General features: G+C 46.2%; 1 protein-coding gene across 2 annotated transcripts in view; it reads left to right on the top strand.

Moving 5' to 3' along the window:
- The window catches only part of NTRK3 (neurotrophic receptor tyrosine kinase 3), a 749187-nt gene that overhangs the window by 223913 nt on the left and 505895 nt on the right, over positions 1 to 19379 (top strand). For both annotated transcript variants that reach the window (XM_084817344.1, XM_084817345.1), the window contains exon 4: positions 15262 to 15330. In XM_084817344.1, the coding sequence (XP_084673470.1) occupies positions 15262 to 15330 (69 nt within the window). The remainder of the gene's footprint in view (positions 1 to 15261; positions 15331 to 19379) is intronic.

Genomic DNA, 19379 nt, shown 5'->3' on the forward strand with positions numbered 1-19379 from the left:
CTATGATGATGATATCATCCATTCAGTCTTGTCCAACTTTTGGTGATTCTATGGATCATCTCTCTCCATGTATCCCGATCTTGTACTATTTCTTTGAGCTGTTCCATGCTCTGGTTGGTATCAATTTTGATGGTATCTAGCCATCTTGTTCTTTGGTGGCCAGGTTTCCTTTTGCTGCTAACCAATCTGAGCATAATTGCTTTTTCTAGGGAGTTCGTCCGCATAACGGCCAAAATAAGTCAATTGCAGTTTCATGATTTTTCCGTCCAATGACATGTCTGGGTTTATACATCCCAGTACTTGCTTATTTGTTATCTTAGCTGTCCAAGGAATGCGCAGAAGCATGAATTGTAGGTCAGGTACAATATAAGGCACCAAGGGTCTCCTGTTATTACTCGGAAAGACAAGTTGCCCAGACTGAGGAACGCAGCTTGGGGCAGAGCTAGCCAGGCCCCAATTGGTTGCTCAAGCCACATGACACGGGCTCGACTGGCGAGCTGCAGTTTTAGGTCTGGCCACAGTATGAGTGACACCGCAGCACCGCAGAGATTGGTTTGGTAATGCCTGCAGTTTAAAGCTATCCCAGTGGCTCAGGGATCAAAGGCCTGAATCCTCAGTTTGATTCCCAAGTCCACAGTTCAATTCCCCAATGCCTTGTGCCAGGGCGATAAGGGATAACCTCCAACAAATACCATCACATGTACTTAGGCTCAGTTTCAGGTACGTATTGGGGTTATAAGGTTAACCCCACTTTCTGAAGTAAGGTTATGAGGAATGGGTGTTCTCAATCATTGCCCACTGTGGAATCTGCTTCTCAGATAGTAAAGTCATTGTCGTCATCTTCTTCCTCTTCCTCTTCCTCTTCCTCTTCCTCTTCCTCTCTCTCTCTCTCTCTCTCTCACACACACACACACACACACACACAGTGGAGTTTTTCAGGAAATGTTCCAAGCCTCCCGACTCCCTTGCCCTTTTGTCTCTTTTGTAGGCAAATGTTTGGTACAAGCCTAATCACAACAGGCCAGAGCAGGTCATAAGAATGTAAGAAAAGCCATACTGGATCGGACCAAGGGTTCATCTAGTCCAGCATTCTGTTCACACAGTGACCAACCAGCTGTCAACCAGGAATCCACAAGCAGGGCATGAGTGCAACAGCACCCTCTCACCCATGTTCCCCAGCAATTGGTGTACATAGGCTCACTGCCTCTGGCTCTGGAGGTAGCACATAGCCATCAGGACTAGTAGCCATCGATAGCCTTCTCCTCCATGAATTTGTCCAACCCCCTTTTAAAGCCATCCAAATGGGTGGCCATCACTACATCCTGTGGTAGCGAATTCTGTAGTTTAACTATGTGTTGTGTGAAGAAGTCCTTCCTTTGATCTGTCCTGTGGTACTGCCTGGCCCCTATTAAAGCTTCCAGGTCAGGTTTGCTTGTTGAGCAGGAAGGGGACTGTCTTGCTGCTGCTGTTCTCTGTAGCAAGTTGCATTTGCTTCTGTGGCTCCTTGCATTGTCCCACCCTTACTTTCAGCTTGCCTCCTACCCCATATCTTTGCACAAGATGAGGCTGACTTGTGGCTTGCTCCTTGTCACATCCAACACATCGTTCTCCCAAATTCAGGAGGTGACACCTATATCCAACAACTTCAAACCACCCAGTTCCCCTGAGTATATAATATATTTACAGCCTTGAGCTGGAGACCACTGCTGGTGGAGGCGGCTTTGCGTGTAGAACGTGAGCAAAGAATTAAATGGGGGTCTCATTGCCCAGCCAACGGCAGCCTCAGCTCTATGGTGCTGGCTCTGCGACTGCCCCCTCTTCCAGCTCTGAGCTCCTTTCGCCTGCTGTAGGCTTAATAAGCTGCTCTGCCGCTCACTCACGACTCGTGCGCTTTCCCCATTTGTGGCAAATGGGGTTGCGGCGAGAGGGCCCTCTGCTGTGCAGCTGGGCTTGGCAAACAAGAGTTCCAGGTATAAGCAACAGGAGGAAGCCAAGGGCAGCTAGAACTGTAGGAAGTGTGTGTGTGAGAGAGAGAGAGAGAGGGAGAGAGAGAGAGAGAGGGAGAGGGAGAGGGAGAGGGAGAGGAGGAGGAATCTGAATAGATTCAAGGTTGGGGGGATTATGACACATTATGAAGATTGAGGAAGAGGCATAGTTGGCAGATTGCATGGATGAAGGATGAGGTTGTGAAGTGGTGTGTGTGTACCTGCATGTGTGTGTGTGTGAGAGAGAGAGAGAAAGAGAGAGAGAGGGAGGGAGGAGGAGGAATCTCAATAGCTTCAAGGTGTGTGGGGGGGGTGTTATGACACATTATAAAGATTGAGGAAGAGGCATGTTGGCCGATTGCACGGATGAGGAATGAGGCTGTGAAGTGGTGTGTGTGTGTGTGTGTGTGTTAGGGAGAGTGGGGGGGATGATCCTCCCCTGCCCCACATGAATTTTGGTCACATCAGATTGCCCAGCAGCACTCCTTCTCTGTCGATCTGATTTTGCTTTTAGAATAAGTGACTCTGCAGTGTTTCACACATTGCATTCATTTTTAGTGGGTACTCTGACGTATGCTGCTTCGGAACATAGCAGAAGGAGTGGGTGAGGAATTTGCTTTTCAGAGGGTTATTTTTTAATGGATTTACTCTATTTGCACCTTCTGAGCTTTTCAGTGAGCTGAAGCAGAACCGCAGATGGAAATCTGCATTTTTGTGGCTCGTCCCAGGAAAAAACGTGCACAACAAATGTGCACGTTAGGGAGAAATGTGCACATTTGTAGATTGGAACAAAGTGCATACAAAAATGCATTTCAGCAGAATGAAGTACCTGAGGGAAAGGTGTACATTTAAAAAAACATGTGCAGAAAGGCAAGACTGAGACTGACAGATCTGTCCATCCCTACATGGAGATTCCAAAAGCTAATAGCTGCTGCCTGACCTACTACCCTGAAGGAATTTGTGGTGTGTGTGCGTGTGCACGTGTGCATGTGGGAGAGGGAGAGGGAGAGGGAGAGGGAGAGGGAGAGGGAGAGGGAGAGGGGGAGGGAGGGAGAAGGGGAGGGGGAGGGAGGGGGAGAGGGAGGTTGGCATAAGGCAGCACAACAGCAAAGCAACAAGGAGGCTCTTGATCCACTGTGGATGCCATCAGTCTTAATGAAAAATATATAAGAAGGAGAGAAAGACGAACAACAGAGTATTCAAAAATATATATATTTACATTTAACATGTCGGCTTCAACCCTCAGAGCTACTGATGATGGCAGAAGCCGAAATGTTTAGGTTAATTATATATTCTGAATACTCTGTTGTTTGTCTTCTTTCTCTTTTTCATATATGGCACCCTCTAAGCCATCAGCCATGAGGACATGTCTTGCACTATGAAACCCACAGGTTCTGTGCATTGTACGAAGAAGCTAGTTCCATGTACAAAGCTAAAAGTGTCTGCACAGACTCTATTGTTTGTTGGTTGGTTTTAATGCATGTGTGACACAACTTGGATTTGGAGATATATATATATATATATATATATATATATATATATATATATCTCCAGATTAGAGGCCCAGGTTCAGTCCCTGGCATCTTTTTTCCCCCCTTTTCTTTTTTTAAGAGGGATGTGTGAGAAAATTGGTTCAGTTCATTTTTGTACTCAGTTTCCACCTTCTGGAACCAAACATGGATGTGAATGTCAGCTGTGGTTGAAGAACATACATTTCTAAGCTACAATGTGATTTCCGTAGGGCTGTCGGAGAATTTCTCCATGAATCTTTGGTAGGCTGAATGCCAACGCATTCAGCCCCCCAAAATTGGTGGGGAAATTCTCCGCCCCCCCACCCCCCCCGGGATGGGACTTACCTCTGTTTAATGTCCTTCTCGGCGGCGGGTCCCGGAGGCGTTGCGGCGGCGTTGCGGCGGCGTTGCTGCGGCGGCGGGGGTGGCGGCCAGTTTTCCAACTGGCTGCCGCTGCCGCCGCCATTTCCCAGTGAGGGAAGTAAAAAAAAATAACAAAAAATGTGATAGGCTATGTAACGATTTACGTAGCTATCACGGCTACATTTTCAAAGTCAGCCGTGATAGGCTACGTGAATCTTTACGTAGCCTATCAAGGCTGACTTTTTTTTAAAAAAAAAAAAGCGTGTACGCAAATGGCGGCGCCCATTGCGTTCCTTATTTGGGCACGGGTAGTCTACATAAAAATTTACGTAGACTACGGCAAAAATAAGGGCAACACAAATAGCGTTGCCCTTATTTTCGCCGTAGTCTACGTAAATCTTTACGTAGACTACCCGTACCCAGCGGCCATTTGCGTATGCACTTTTTTTTTTTTCAGTCAGCCGTGATAGGCTACGTAAAGATTTATGTAGCCTATCACATCTGACTTTGAAAACCTAGTCGTGATAGGCTACATAAATCGTTACGTAGCCTATCACGTCTGACTTTGAAAATCTAGCCATGATAGGCTACGTAAATCGTTACGTAGCCTATCACGTTTTTTTTGGGTTTTTTTACAATTTATTTTTTATTTTGCGGCCGGGCAGACGGGGTGCTCCCCCCCGTCCAGAATTCCGGCAGGGAGGGATGGGGCGGTTCCCCCCAGCCTGAATTTCAGGCGGGAGGGGCGTGGCACCTCCTCCCCACCAAGAATTTCGGGGGGAGAAACGGAGCACCTCTCCCCCCCACTGAAAACAGCGGCAAGACCAGGTAAGGGACTTTCGTCCATCCTTAGATTTCCGAAAAAACAAACAGTAGTGTTCATTTTAGGGATGTATGAAAGTCACTTACCTGTGACGAAATTTGATTCGCGGTGGGGGGGAGGCGCTCCATCCCTCCCCCCAAAATTCTGGCCGGGGAGAGGCACCCTGTCCCTCCCCCCTGAAATTCTGGCTGGGGGGGAGGCGCCCCATCCCTCCCCCCAAAAATTCTGGCCAGGGGGGAGGCGCCCTGTCCCTCCCGCTGCGAATCCTGGCCGGCCGGGACTGCAAATGGCGGCGGCCATAGCCGCCACCATTTGCGTCCCTGCAGTCAGCCGTGATAGGCTACGTAAATGTTTATGTAGCCTATCATGGCTGAGTTAAAAAAAAAGAAAGAAACCGCGCATATGCAAATGGTGGCGGCCATGGGCACCGCCATTTGCGTTCCTTATTTTGGCACATCTAGTCTACGTAAACATTTACGTAGACTACGGAGAAAATAAGGGGAACGCAAATAGCATAGCATCCACACTATTTGCGTTCCCCTTATTTTTGCCGTAGTCTACATAAATGTTTACGTAGACTAGACGTGCCAAAATAAGGAACGCAAATGGCGGCGCCCATGGGCGCCGCCATTTGTGTACGTGTTTTTTTTTTTTTTTTTTACTCATCCATGATAGGCTATGTAAACATTTAAACATTTACGTAGCCTATCACAGTATTTTTTAAAAATCTAGCCGTGATAGGCTACGTAAATCTTTACGTAGCCTATCACTTTTTTTTTTTTACTTGGAAATGGTGGCGGTGGCAGCCGGTCGGAAGACCGGCTGCCACAGCCGCCGCCGCTGCACCGCCGCCGCACTGCCGCCGCAGCGCCGCCAGAGCCGCCGCCGCCAGGGAGATTTGCCCAAGGTAAGTCCCGTCCCGGGGGGGGCAGGGGGGCAGACCGTTTCGCCACCGATTTCGGGGGGCCGAATACATTGGCATCCGGCCTCCCCAAGATTCATGGCAAAATTCTCTGACATCCCTAGTTTATTTGAAAAAATGTGTGCATGGGGGGGGGGAGAAATCGTGTGGAAAATGTGTAAAAATGCATGAAAACATCAATGGGAGAAGAATGTGTACATTTCCAAAATACACAGAAACACTGTACACACTTGGGAAGAAAACACATTAAGGGTGCAATCCTAGATAGTGGCTAGATGGCCATAGGATTGTTCAGTTTCCAGGAACAGACCTCGGAACCTGCTCTCTGACGGTGGTTCCCAAAAAACCACCTCCCCTCCCCCACTGCCTTGTAGGAGGCGCAGATCGTCGCCAGGGTCTGTGCTTGGAAGAGAGACATGGAGCAGGGCAAAAGGGGGCGTTCCCGAGGGCAGGGAGGGGCAGGGAGTATGGAAGTGGGGCTACAACACTTCCTATGACATCCAGCCTTCTCCCAACATGCTACAAAGTCCTGCTGCTAGACAGCTGAAATTGGCCATCTAGCCATGAATGCAGGGTGGCTGGAGCACAGAGGAGAAGATCCCCTCTGCGCTCTCCCTGCCCTGCGTTGCATAGGCAGTTGCCTCTGAGTTCAGAGGTGGTCACCTATCCTGATAGGATTGCTCCCTAAAATACTCACAAATTTATATGTGTGTGGGGGGGAAGCAAAGCACACAATGTGATACAGAAACATGTCAGAAGTAGGGATGTGCAAATCAGCAAAACTCGAGCTCGTTGAAGTTCCTTGAGTTCCATCTCAAAGCTCGTTCTCACTTGAGTGCGCATCAGATTTCAAGGCTTTCTTTTGTTGTTGCTGCTGTTATTTGCATGAAAATTGATTCAGGTTTTCATGTGCATTGTGTCCAAATCCGTGTTTGTTCTGAAAGGTGTGAACTGGGAAAAGCCTGATTAAAAAAAAACAAAAGCAAAGAGATGCAAGTTTCTCATGCATCCCTTACCAGGATGAGCCAGGGATGGCGGAGAATTTCTCCCCGAAACTTCGGGGGGCCGAGCACCAACGTGTTCGGCCCCCCGAACAAGTTTCGGGGAGAAATTCTCCGCACCCTCCTGCCCCCCGCACCCCCCCTGGGACGGGACTTACCTTTGCCGAATGTCCCTCCCGGTGGCGGGTCCGGCCGTCGGTTCGGCGGGTGTTCATGCGGGGCGGGAGCGGCAGCCAGTCTTTCCCTATGGGGGCCGCCATTAGCGTACGCGCTTTTTTTTTTAAAGTCACCCGTGATAGGCTACGTGACGATTAACGTAGCCTATCACGGCTGACTTTGCAGATCTAGCCATGATAGGCTACGTTAATCGTCACGTAGCCTATCACGGGGGCGTTTTTTTTTTTTTTTTTAAACTTTGGAGTTCGCGGCCGGGCGAGGTGAGGCGCCTCCTCCCCGGCCTGAATTTCGGCTGGGCGAGGCAGGAAGCCTCCCCCCCGGCCTGAATTTCAGCCGGGCGAGGCGGGAAGCCTCCCCCCCGGCCTGAACTTCGCGGGGGGAACAGTGAAGCGCCTCCCCCCCACCGCGAACAAGCTTTGAGGACAGGTAAGTGACTTTCGTCCACCCCTAGCTTCAAGAAGGAAACAGGAGAACATCAATGAGCTCGAGTTTTGCTGATTCATGCATCTCTAAACAGGTACCAGAACATGGGAAAGTTCTGTGCCTGAAACCCTGGAGAGTTCCTGCTAGTCAGAGTAGTTTAGATGGACGAACCTGAGAAAACGCAGCTTCCCTTGTTCCTATGCAAGTTTCCAATGTCCCTTCCTTTTATACCACCAGTCTTGGGCTGAATTGAAGGGCTGAATTCAGATTTGGAGCAGCTCTTGAGGACCACATTCCAGGGGTGAAGTGGCACCAGGGATTGGGGCCAACAGCCAAAGGGATGAGGCTAACAATGCCAGCTTATTTTAGCTTAAAGCCCTTACTCCCAGTAACTGAGCCTTAGGAGAAGCATTTGAGAGGTGCACATGGCTTCTTAAAATCCCCCAGCCTATTTGTGGGCAGAGAAATGTGTGTGTGTGTGTGTGGGGGGGGATTTCACTGAATTTCTCCTAGGGGAGGAGAAATTCTCCAACAATTTCTCACAGATAGGTCTCACTATTGGCAGGGGTTGTAGCACAGCTCCTTTCTTTTTTCCTAAGGGTTTTTGATTTATTGCACTGCTTCTGTGGGTGGCAACAGCATCAGCTGTGGTGGTGAGGCTTCCACTTTTCTGAGGCAGAATTTGGATTTCTTTTGGTGGTGTTTTTGAGCTTACCTAATCACTGTGAAGTGGCTGAGGGAGCTGTGTCTGTGTTTTTTTTCTCTCTCTATTACACATCTTTCCATTGCTCTGCAGCCTCCAAGGCTACCTGCACTTCCTGAAGTGAAAAAAACCCATGGGAGGAATTGCCTCATGCCGTCTTCCTTGGGATGGCTTTGACTGAAGTGTGGGAAGCCGAGGAGGCTACAGGCTTCCACAGAGATGACTGAACAATGACAGACAGGACACTCACACACACTCCTCAGCCACCTCACAAGTAAGGGAAGCACAAGAACCCCAAACCCAACCTGTGAGAATGTCTCTTCCATTCAAATTTCTCCTCCACTGAATTTCTTTTCCAAAGCAATTTCTTTTCTATCAAATTGAATGAGAATGGTTGAAAAAACGTGGGAGAATTTTTTGGCACAGCAGTAATTTCAGCCTTTTAGAATGGGGAGAAAGCCATGCAAAAGCTGGGCAACCACCAAATGATAAGCACTCAGGAGAAAGGGGTGGGACGAAGAGAAGGGGCTGTGGCCCTCTGGGGAATTCCAGAAGGACAGATTCAGACCCCAGGTGGGCCAAATTTGCCCCATGGCTTGAGGTTCAACACCCCTGGTTTACGCATATGGTTCTGTATTGGTATCCACTCCTTAGACAAGAATGCATTTCCTCAGTATGCCTTCTCCCTCTGCCATTTTTTCCCTTAATATATTCCTTACTCTCTCTCAGCTCCCTAAATGAGTTAGAAAAAGGGTGAAAGGGTGGGGTGTCAGATGCTGGTTTGTAATGGCTTCCTGGAGAGAACAGATTTCACAGGTTTTTTTTGTCTTTCCCAGCCAGAGTGGTGGGGACTTCATGGAGGTTGTCTTGGGTTGCCATGGCAGCAGCCTCTTTCAGTGTGAATAACACAAAGATACAGAAGGCAAATTTAGATCCTTAAAAAATAAAAAGAATAAAAAAATCTCCCTGTGTTAAAAATTCCCTACTGTAGTGTCATAAGGTTGGCCTTGCAAACACCTTCCCACTACACACATGCACGTATGTATGTGTATATGTATGTATGTGTGTGTGTGTGTATATATATATATATTAATATATATATGTGTGTGTGTGTGCACGCACGCACATGTGCGCACGCGCATGCACAACCTACCAGCCATGTTTCTGTGGCCCCGCCTATTTCTGAATAAAAACTCTGGTTATGAAGTCTTGCTTATTTAGGATACAGTCCTATATAGGCATGTACACATTTTATTTACTCTGTTCTGTGTGCGTTTTGTGGATTATCAGGCATCTTCTGTTCCGTTGTCCCCTCATTGATGGAATCAGATGATTCCCCCCACACCCAATTTGGACAAGTATGTAAAAATGTCTGCCATAATTTACGTAACTTTCACTGGCATTTAACACTGCATAGAATCAATAAGCAGAACGCACCCCCCCAAAAAGAAAGGCGGCAGCGGGGGGGGGGAGTGAGAGTGCTATGCAGCGGAGGCTAAATAGAGATGAGATGTATAAAATGTTATGTGTCTTTTTTTTTGGTTTGTTAAATGGTGTATGTATTAGCACATTTCCCAGCAACTCTCATATTTTCATATGACTAAATTTGTGTTCAGTTACTGGGGGTGGGGGTGGGGGAAGAAAAAAAAGGACCAGAACTCCATGCATCTCAGAAGACTCTAGTCCACTGAAGAATCCACAAGCTGAATTCATAGAAATCTGTTTCAGATTTTTCTGACATCCCTAGTGCTCACTTACATGGGAGAAAGCCCCACTGAACTGATTGGTTCTGAGCAGAGATGTGTAGAACTGCACTATTAAGGTACATATTACCTTGAGTCTTCAGGTGTAAAAGCAATCGGTATCACTTTGACCACCTTCATGGATCACTGCCTTGTTGTGGCGAAGGGGCTTGCATAACTCAGTGAAGCCATAAGCTATGCCGTGCAGGGCCACCCAAGATGGACAGGTCATGGCAGAGAGTTCTGACAAAATGTGGTCCACTGGAGAAGGAAATGGCAACCCACTCCAGTATTCTTTCCAAGAAAACCCCATGGAACCTATCACAAGGCTAAAAGATATGTCACCAGAAGATGAGCCCCTCAGGTCGGACGCCGGAAGATGAGCCCCTCAGGTCGGAAGGTGTCCAATATGCTACTGGGGAAGAGCAGAGGGTATTTCCAAGTAGCGCCAGAAAGAGTGAAGAGGCTGGGCCAAAGCCGAAAGGACACTTAGCTGTGGATGTGTCTGGTGGTGAAAAGAAAATCCGATGCTGTAAAGAACAATATTGTTTAGGAACCTGGAATGTCAGATCAATGAATCAAGGTAAGCTGGAGGTGGTCAAACATGAGATGGCAAGATTGAACATCGACATCTTGGGAATCAGCGAACTCAAATGGACAGGCATGGGCGAATTTAATTCAGGTGACCATCATATCTACTATTGTGGGCAAGAATCCCTTAGAAGAAATGGAGTAGCACTCATAGTCAACAAAAGGGTGAGAAAAGCAGTACTGGGGTACAATCTTAAAAATGATAGAATGATCTCAGTACGAATCCAAGGCAAACCATTCAACATCACAGTAATTCAAGTCTCTGCCCCAACCACTGATGCCGAAGAAGCTGAGGTTGATCGGTTCTATGAAGACCTACAACACCTTCTAGAACTAACACCAAAAAAAGATGTCCTCTTCATCATAGGGGATTGGAATGCTAAAGTAGGAAGTCAAGAAATCACCGGGATAACAGGCAGGCATGGCCTTGGTGTACAAAATGAAGCAGGACAAAAGCTAATAGAGTTTTGCCAAGAGAACATGCTGATCATAGCAAACACTCTTTCCCAACAGCACAAGAGGCGACTCTACACATGGACATCACCAGATGGTCAATATAGAAATCAGATTGATTATGTCCTTTGCAGCCAAAGATGGAGAAGCTCCATACAGTCAGTCAAAACAAGACCTGGAGCTGACTGTGGCTCAGATCATGAGCTACTTCTTGCAAAATTTTGGCTTAAATTGAAGAACGTCGGGAAAACCACTAAACCGTTCAGGTATGACCTAAATCATATCCCTGATGAATATACAGTGGAGGTGAGGAATAGATTTCAGGGATTAGACCTGATAGACAGAGTGCCTGAGGAACTATGGACGGAGGTCCATAACATTGTTCAGGAGGCAGCAACGAAATCCATCCCAAAGAAAAAGAAATGCAAGAAAGCAAAGTGGCTGTCTGATGAGGCTTTACAAGTAGCTCACAAAAGAAGGGAAGCGAAAAGCAAGGGAGAAAGGGGAAGATATACCCAACTGAATGCAGAGTTCCAGAGAATAGCAAGGAGAGACAAGAAGGCCTTCTTAAATGAACAATGCAAAGAAATCGAGGAAAACAACAGAATGGGAAAGACTAGAGATCTCTTCAAGAAAATTGGAGATCTCAAGGGAACGTTTTGTGCAAAGACGGGCATGATAAAGGACAAAGAAGGCAGGGACCTAACAGAAGCAGATGAGATTAAGAAGAGGTGGCAAGAATACACAGAAGAACTATACAGGAAAGATCTGAATGTCCCTGATAGCCATGATAGTGCGGTCACTGAACTTGAGCCAGACATCCTAGAGAGTGAAGTAAAGTGGGCCTTAGGAAGCATTAGTAACAACAAAGCTAGAAGAGATGACAGTATTCCAGCTGAGCTATTTAAAATCCTAAAAGATGATGCCGTTAAAGTGCTGCATTCAATATGCCAACAAATCTGGAACACTCAACAGTGGCCACAAGACTGGAAAAGGTCAGTTTACATTCCAATTCCAAAGAAGGGCAACGCCAAAGAGTGTTCAAACTACGTCACCATTGCGCTCATTTCACATGCCAGCAAGGTGATGCTCAAAATCCTACAAGCTAGGCTTCAGCAGTATGCGAACCGAGAACTACCGGAAGTACAAGCTGGGTTTCGAAGAGGCAGAGGAACTAGAGATCAAATCGCCAACATTCGCTGCATCATGGAGAAAGCAAGAGAATTCCAGAAAAACGTCTCTTTCTGCTTCATTGACTATGCTAAAGCCTTTGATTGTGTGGATCACAACAAACTGTGGCAAATTCTTAAAGTGATGGGAGTACCAGACCACCTTACCTGTCTGCTGAGAAACCTGTACGAGGGTCAAGAAGCAACAGTAAGAACCAGACATGGAACAACCGAGTGGTTCAAAATTGGGAAAGGAGTACGACAAGGCTGCATATTGTCGCCCTGCTTATTTAACTTATATGCAGAGTACATCATGAGAAAAGCTGGGTTGGATGAATCAGAGGTCGGAATTAAGATTGCTGGGAGAATTATCAACAACCTCCGATATGCAGACGATACCACCCTAATGGCAGAAAGCGAAGAGGATCTAAAGAGCCTCTTGTTGAGGGTGAAAGAGGAGAGTGCAAAAGCTGGTTTGAAACTCAACATTAAAAAAACAAAGATCATGGCATCTGGCCCCATCACTTCCTGGCATGTAGAAGGGGAAGAAATGGAAGCAGTGACAGATTTTACTTTCTTGGGCTCCAAGATCACCGCAGACGGTGACTGTAGCCATGAAATTAAAAGACGCTTGCTCCTTGGGAGGAAAGCTATGGCCAACCTAGACAGCATAGTAAGAAGCAGAGACATCACCTTGCCGACAAAGTTCCGTCTAATCAAAGCTATGGTTTTCCTAGTAGTAATGTATGGCTGTGAGAGCTGGACTATAAGGAAGGCTGAGCGCCGAAGAATTGATGCTTTCGAACTGTGGTGCTGGAGAAGACTCTTACGAGTCCCCTGGACTGCAAGGAGGTCCAATCAGTCCATCCGAAAGGAAATCAATGCTGAGTGCTCATTGGAAGGACAGATACTGAAGCTGAAGCTCAAATATTTTGGCCACCTAATGCGAAGAGAAAACTCCCTGGAAAAGACCCTGATGCTGGGAAAGACTGAAGGCAAAAGGAGAAGGGGACGACAGAGGATGAGATGGCTAGATAGCATCACTGATGCAATGAATATGAACTTGAGCACGCTCCGGGAGAGAGCGCAGGACAGGAAGGCCTGGCGTGCTATGGTCCATGGGGTCACGAAGAGTCGGACACGACTGAATGACTGAACAACAACAACAATCACTTTGACTTTATCTCTGGGTTTGCAGTCTTCTTTTCTGGCTTTATTTTGCCCTCTCCTCTCCATGTAATTGCTATAATAAATACTACTGCTGCTAAAGCAGCATTTGCAAGTTCTGTCTGCTTCATCTGCATACGTTATCTAGTGATCTTTTCACTACCTTGTAAGGTAGGGGCAGTGTTACTTACTCCATATTAAAGGTGGAGGAACGCAGGCTGAGAGAGAGAGAAGCTTGCCTAAGGTCATTAACTAGAACAGGGACACTGATCCTCTTGTGGCCTGAAGGCCAAATTCAGTTTCACGGAAGCTCTTGGGGGCTGAATTCCAGTAGTGGGTGGGGCTTAAGGCATAGGGGGTATGGCAAAAAATACAAATAAATGCCAGCACAGTGTAACTTAAAGATCTAACTACTTTTAGCTAAGCTTTAGGAGAGGCATTTCAACCTTTTAGAAGGGGGGAGAGTTTGCGCAAAAGCCAGGAAACACCAAATGATTGGTGGTTGGAGATAGTAGGTGAGGCCAGAACAAGGGGCATGGTCCTCTGGGATCACAATCTGGTTTGAACTAGAGACCTCTCCAATCATACCTCAGTCTTTAGCCACACACAAGGGTGCATATGGGGCACAGCTAGGAATGGGGGAGAATTTCCTTTCAGTTCTGTTTTGATAAGAATTTACCAAAAATCATGACATTCACCATATTCGAGGCAGAAATAATTTGGGATTGGGGGGTGGGGGAGGATGTGGGAGAAACCAGAAGTGGCAGTTTCATCCATCCGGGCCCAGGGTTTTATCTCTGGGTTTGAATCCCTGTGTATTCAAGCATATTTGTGCTGAATTAGGGTTGCCACCTCTTTATTCTGACAGGCTCCTCATTTAACAGCTCTATGGCAGGCAGGTGCAAAATGGTCCTCTCCGTGATGGCATTAGCTTTATCTGTTGAACTTGGCTGGTGCAGATGGGTGATAATTTCATTTCAGTTCATCATTTTTTATAAGAATTTACCAAAATTAGCAAATTTCTTCATATTCAGGATGGAAAGAACTTGAGATTTAAAAAATTCAAATGCAGGACTAAGGAAATATGATGGATTGATCCATCCCTAGTTTCATCTAGGCATGGGTGAATTAGTCTATTTTGGGTCCATGCATGCATTCAACCATGAATCCATTCCATCTAATTTCTGCACCAGTCTGTGTTTTAAAGCAAAAAAAAAAAAAAAAATGCTTGAAAGATCACATTTATGTTCATATGTGATTTCCCCTATATTCACATTTGTGTACGAATCTTTCTCTAATAAGCACATCCTTGTGCACAATTGTTAGGTGGAGAACTGCATCACAAGATTCAGAGAGGTGTGTAAAATGAAGGATAAATGTGTTCTTATCTGCATACTAGTCTGGGAAGTGTGAGGTTGGTTGGCCTGCTTAAATATACAGACCGAAAAGAAATTCTCTCCTAACCCTAGACAGCCAAGCACGGAATTGGGTGCAATGAAGCCTATCAAAATTGACTAAATTATTCAGTGTAGCAAAACTTGTGGAATGAAATATGCAAAATAAAATAATAATGCGAACATGCTAACTTAGATAATTTCTACAGATAGGCTGAATTCAGGGTTTTGTTTGTATGAAGGATCTGAATGGCCTGGCCATAGTGTGTGTGTACGTGTGTGTGTGTGTGATACATAAAGGGGAGGGGATGTAGATAATTGGGAGTGGCCATAGCTCAACACCTGTTTGCATGCAGAATGTCCTGGGTTCAAGCCCTGGCTTCTCTAGGTAGTGCTAGGAAAGAATCCTGCTGGAAACCCTGGAGCACCGCTGCCAGACAATGCCGATAATCCTGGGCTAGGTGGAACAATGGTCTGACGCTCTATAAGGAAGCTTCCTATATTTCTATACCACACCGATAAATTCTTTGTCAATATTACAGTACCAATGGATCCTTGGAAATACTGGCAATAGATCTTTCCTTGTTTAATTAAAATCACTAAGAGTGCTGAAGGAGAGCATTTTACCTCTTTTTCTTTCATGTTGTCCTTCCATTTTGGGTAGTTCGGTGGGGGGGGGTTTCCAACCCCTTAATTTATTGGTTTCCTCAGTCACTTTTGTTTGGTTTAGAGTTATAGAATCTCTACTTGTACAGGGAAATTAAGAGCCTTGCTCAGTTGGGAAAATTGCAATGCAGAGAGAATAATTTACTGAAAATTCTTTCTCTTCCCCCCCAGAAACCTCTCTAGTAACCGGCTGACAACTCTGTCCTGGCTACTCTTCAAGACACTGAGACTTATTGAACTGTAAGTTTAAACTTTAACAGGGAAGTTCAGTTTCACTTCTTGGGGATGTGTTCCTTGATTAGTAATACAGTTGAGTTCATCAATATTTAGTAATCCCACAATTGTTTGTCATTTATCTTTCCTGATATTTTAACATTATTATTATTATTATTATTATTATTATTATTATTATTATATTTTATCATTGCATGATAATAATATTTCAGAATAATATTTTATTCTATTTTAGATTAGATAATATTTTAGATAATATTTTAGATAATATTTTAGAATATTTTAATATTATTTTTAGAATAATACTTTATCATTGCATAAATAATTTATCATTATTTATCATTGCACTTATAATCTGCCTTTTCCCTCTTGCAAGAAATCCAATATGGCTTACATGGTCCTCCTCCTTTCAATTTCATCCTCACAAGAAACGTGTGAGGTATATTTGGCTGAGAGTCAGGGACTAGCCCAAAGTCCCCCAGTGAGCTTTATGGCACAGTTGAGACTAGAACCCAAGTCTCCCAAGTCCCAATCCAACACTCTCACCACTATACCACACTGGCTCTCACTGATGAAGATGTGGTTGTAAGGATGGTGTGGGTGCCCGATTCAGTCCGGGAATCCAGTGGAACCATCCTTGGCCTCACCCCTGAGCCCTACTCACTGAGCCCCTGCCCCTTCTCACCCCTTGCCCACGCTCGGCGAATGGCCTGCACTCACCCCAGTGGCATCGTTGAGCTTTGCGGTCACCATTTTTTGAGAAATGAAATGGTGATCACAAAAATGTGCATATTTGCACACGTGCAAATTTTCCAAAACATGCACATTTTGCACACAGAAATATGTGCCTTCACAAAATGCGCATTTCACAATGAGAATATGCACATTCGCAAAATGTGCATTTTTGCGCATACAAAACATTTGCATACATGAACATTGCGCATACATGAACATTTTGGCGATTGAGCCATATACCACGGAGCTCAACGAGGCTGCTGGGATGAGTGCGGGCTGCTTGCCCAGCATGGGAGGAGCTCAAGTGTGGTCCAGGGACTGGCAAACAGGGGCAGGGGTTGGTTGGGCATCTGGAGAACCCAGACAGGGGTGAGTTTGCACATCCCTATGTGGTTGCCATGGAAAATGGCAGTCCTGTATCAACCTCTCCTCCTCTTCCAGAATGTGTAGTAAAAATTTTGCCCTGTGTCAGATGTTATCATATTGTGCATATCACCACTACAAGCAACAGCAGCAGTCGATGTTTTGAGTAGGAGGGTTGGTGGATGGAAAATGGAGTAAGATGGCTATGGGATAAGATTTGCATCACGTTATGGAAGGGGAGGAAAATTGTCATGGGATTTTCTCTATTCACTGGCAATCCCATGTTTATCATTACATGTAGTCCCATCCTTAATAAAGCTGCCTTTTAAATGTTTGAGATACGAGGGGAATGTGGTCAAGCCCCCCACCAAACAAAACCAACGTATGGTCCCACCAATGTGTTAAGATAGAAGGATGGACAACTTCAGCAGGTCTGGGGGCCGTTCCCCACTGGAAGCTGCACCTCTTCACTGTGGTGCTGAAGTAGTGATGATGATGATGATGATGATGAATGGAGCAGCTATGGAGCACCAACAGGTTACAAAAGTGGTCAATATTGCCATTTCAGCTGCCATTTTTTTCCAATGGGAGGGAAGTGAAGAGTGATGGGGGGCACAGTGGGATTGATCTATGTAATAGTTCCCTGGCCAATAGGTACACCAGAGTCAAATAGTTGTGTTTTCTTTCTTTCTTCTGATGTGCATAAAGACTTAATACAGATAACAATAAATGGGCTATTTACACCTGTAAACTTGGGTATATGCATATATGGGCAATTCATGGTGCCATTTTGCATATAAGTCTATGTGCGCATTTTTGCGATCACCATGTTTTTGCAGAACATGGCGGTTGCGGAGGAGGAGGAGGGGGTGCGGGGAAGTGTGGGCAGCTCGGTTAGCATGGGAGAGGGTTGAGTGGGGGTAAGGGCTTGGTGGGAATGTCTCAGGGGTGCATGCATGGGCGGTCCGCCAGACTCCTGGACCAAAATGGGCATCTGCACCATCCCTAGACGTATTTCATGGAATCATAGAATCATAGGGTCAGAAGGGGCCTACAAGGCCATCGAGTCCAACCCCCTGCTCAATGCAGGAATCCAAGTCAGAGCACCCCTGACAGACGGCTGTCCAGCCTCATCTTCAATGCCTCCAGTGTGGGACAGCCCACCACCTCCCTAGGTCATTGGTTCCATTGCTCCTGTGTTTCAGTGGAGTCTTCTGCTCTTCGACCCCATGCTGTCAGATATCTACTGAAACTGCACACTTTGGGTATCTAGAGTTTCCAAGCAACTTCTTTGCATGTGTAAATACACGTGCATGCACACACATGCACATATGCACACACACACACACACACACACACATGCTGATCCCCTCTCCCCACTTCCTTATATAATGGTTTGCACCTCCAGGCACCATTCCTGGAAAATGTCCATCATCTAGTCCCTACACAAAGTGCAGCAATGAACACAACAAGCTGTCTCCCAGCCTCTGTGTCTGCCCCACAAACATCCCTTTCCTGCAGAGATGAAACTCAGTGAGCTTCGACACCCCTTGTCAGTTTCACCTCGGCAGTGAAGGGACATCTCTGGATTTGCTGCAGAGATTGAGTGGAAGGCATTAGTTTCAGCACTGCTGCCCTTTGCACTCATATCTCTGAGTTTGCTTGTACACCAGTTATCTCATCCAGCTGCCATAAGGTTTTTGTTTTTGTTTTCTACCAGCAGAAATTAAATTGGATAGAATCTGACATAAGTAGGGGTCATGTTACTTGTCCACATGAGCAGAACAGTAGTTTCTAAACTGGAGATGAAATCTAGCAGGTTATTGCAGCATCCCTATCATCATCACCACCACCACCACCACCACCACCACCACCACCATTATTCATGGACTTAGGGATGGGCGGATTCCTTACCTGCTGGTCTGGGTGGGAATCTGCCCACAGGGGGAGGTGATCCGTCCCTCCCCCTGGAATCCGTCTGAGCCGGCTCTGCTCTGCGGCGATCCCACAGAGCCGGCCGCCGGCTCCACATCACTGGCGATACGGCCAGCTGCCATTGCCGTGCCGTATTGCTGGCTGAGTGAGGGCTGACTCCGGATGCAAATGCCATAGTGGAAGCCATTTGTGGCCATAAAGCTGTTTGATTAACCTAAATGCAGCCATTGCATTCTCTGTTTTTTCATGCAATGGTGGCTAGCCATACTGCCAGCGATGAGGAGCCGGCAGCCAGCTCTGCAGGATCACTGCAGAGCGGAGCCGGCTCAGATGGATTCCAAAGGAAGGCAGAGGTAAGTACTCGGTTCCGCCATGGACTCCGGAGGCTGGATTGTTTGGAATCCAGCCGCTTTGGGGTCCAAGGCAGAATTCTCCGCCATCTCTATTCCGGGTAGCGTGGGGTGGGCTGTTGCAAATAAAAGCTTCCTTTTATTGAAGGACTCCTGATTCCTCAGAACAGTTTTGGACCTTCAAAAAAAGTGCCAAAACGAACTGTACCCGAGGCACCTACTGCAGAACTTCCCCGTTGGGTGTTACAAAGAAGTACTACCCAAAACCAGCTGAATCCACATGCGAATGTACAAATAAATACACATCTGGTTTGTGAGACTTCTTTGTAATGTAATGTGTAAATGCTTTGTGATTTGAACAGGTACTGTTCACACACATTCAAGCCTACTGCAGCAGGTAGGAGGGCTGGAAACGTATTTGTGCACACACGTGTGTGTGCGTTTGTGAGTTTCATGGATGCTAAATTCAATTGGTCATCCCAATAGGCTACAGAAATCAATGAAAAAGATAGCAATACATCAGTTGCATTTTAAACAAGACCATTCATGTTGGCATTTCACTGTATTGCCACCTACAAAACATTGTGGCACATTTTTTTGCATGTCTCCCACAAATTGAACCACTCAGTAAGAGTAATATCTGTCTTGGCTGCACTGCAAGAATTTTGGGGA

This window comes from Heloderma suspectum, chromosome 11 (genome assembly GCF_057233095.1).
Source record: "Heloderma suspectum isolate Gila_16-S chromosome 11, 16-S_ref, whole genome shotgun sequence".
NCBI classification, from domain to species: domain Eukaryota; kingdom Metazoa; phylum Chordata; class Lepidosauria; order Squamata; family Helodermatidae; genus Heloderma; species Heloderma suspectum.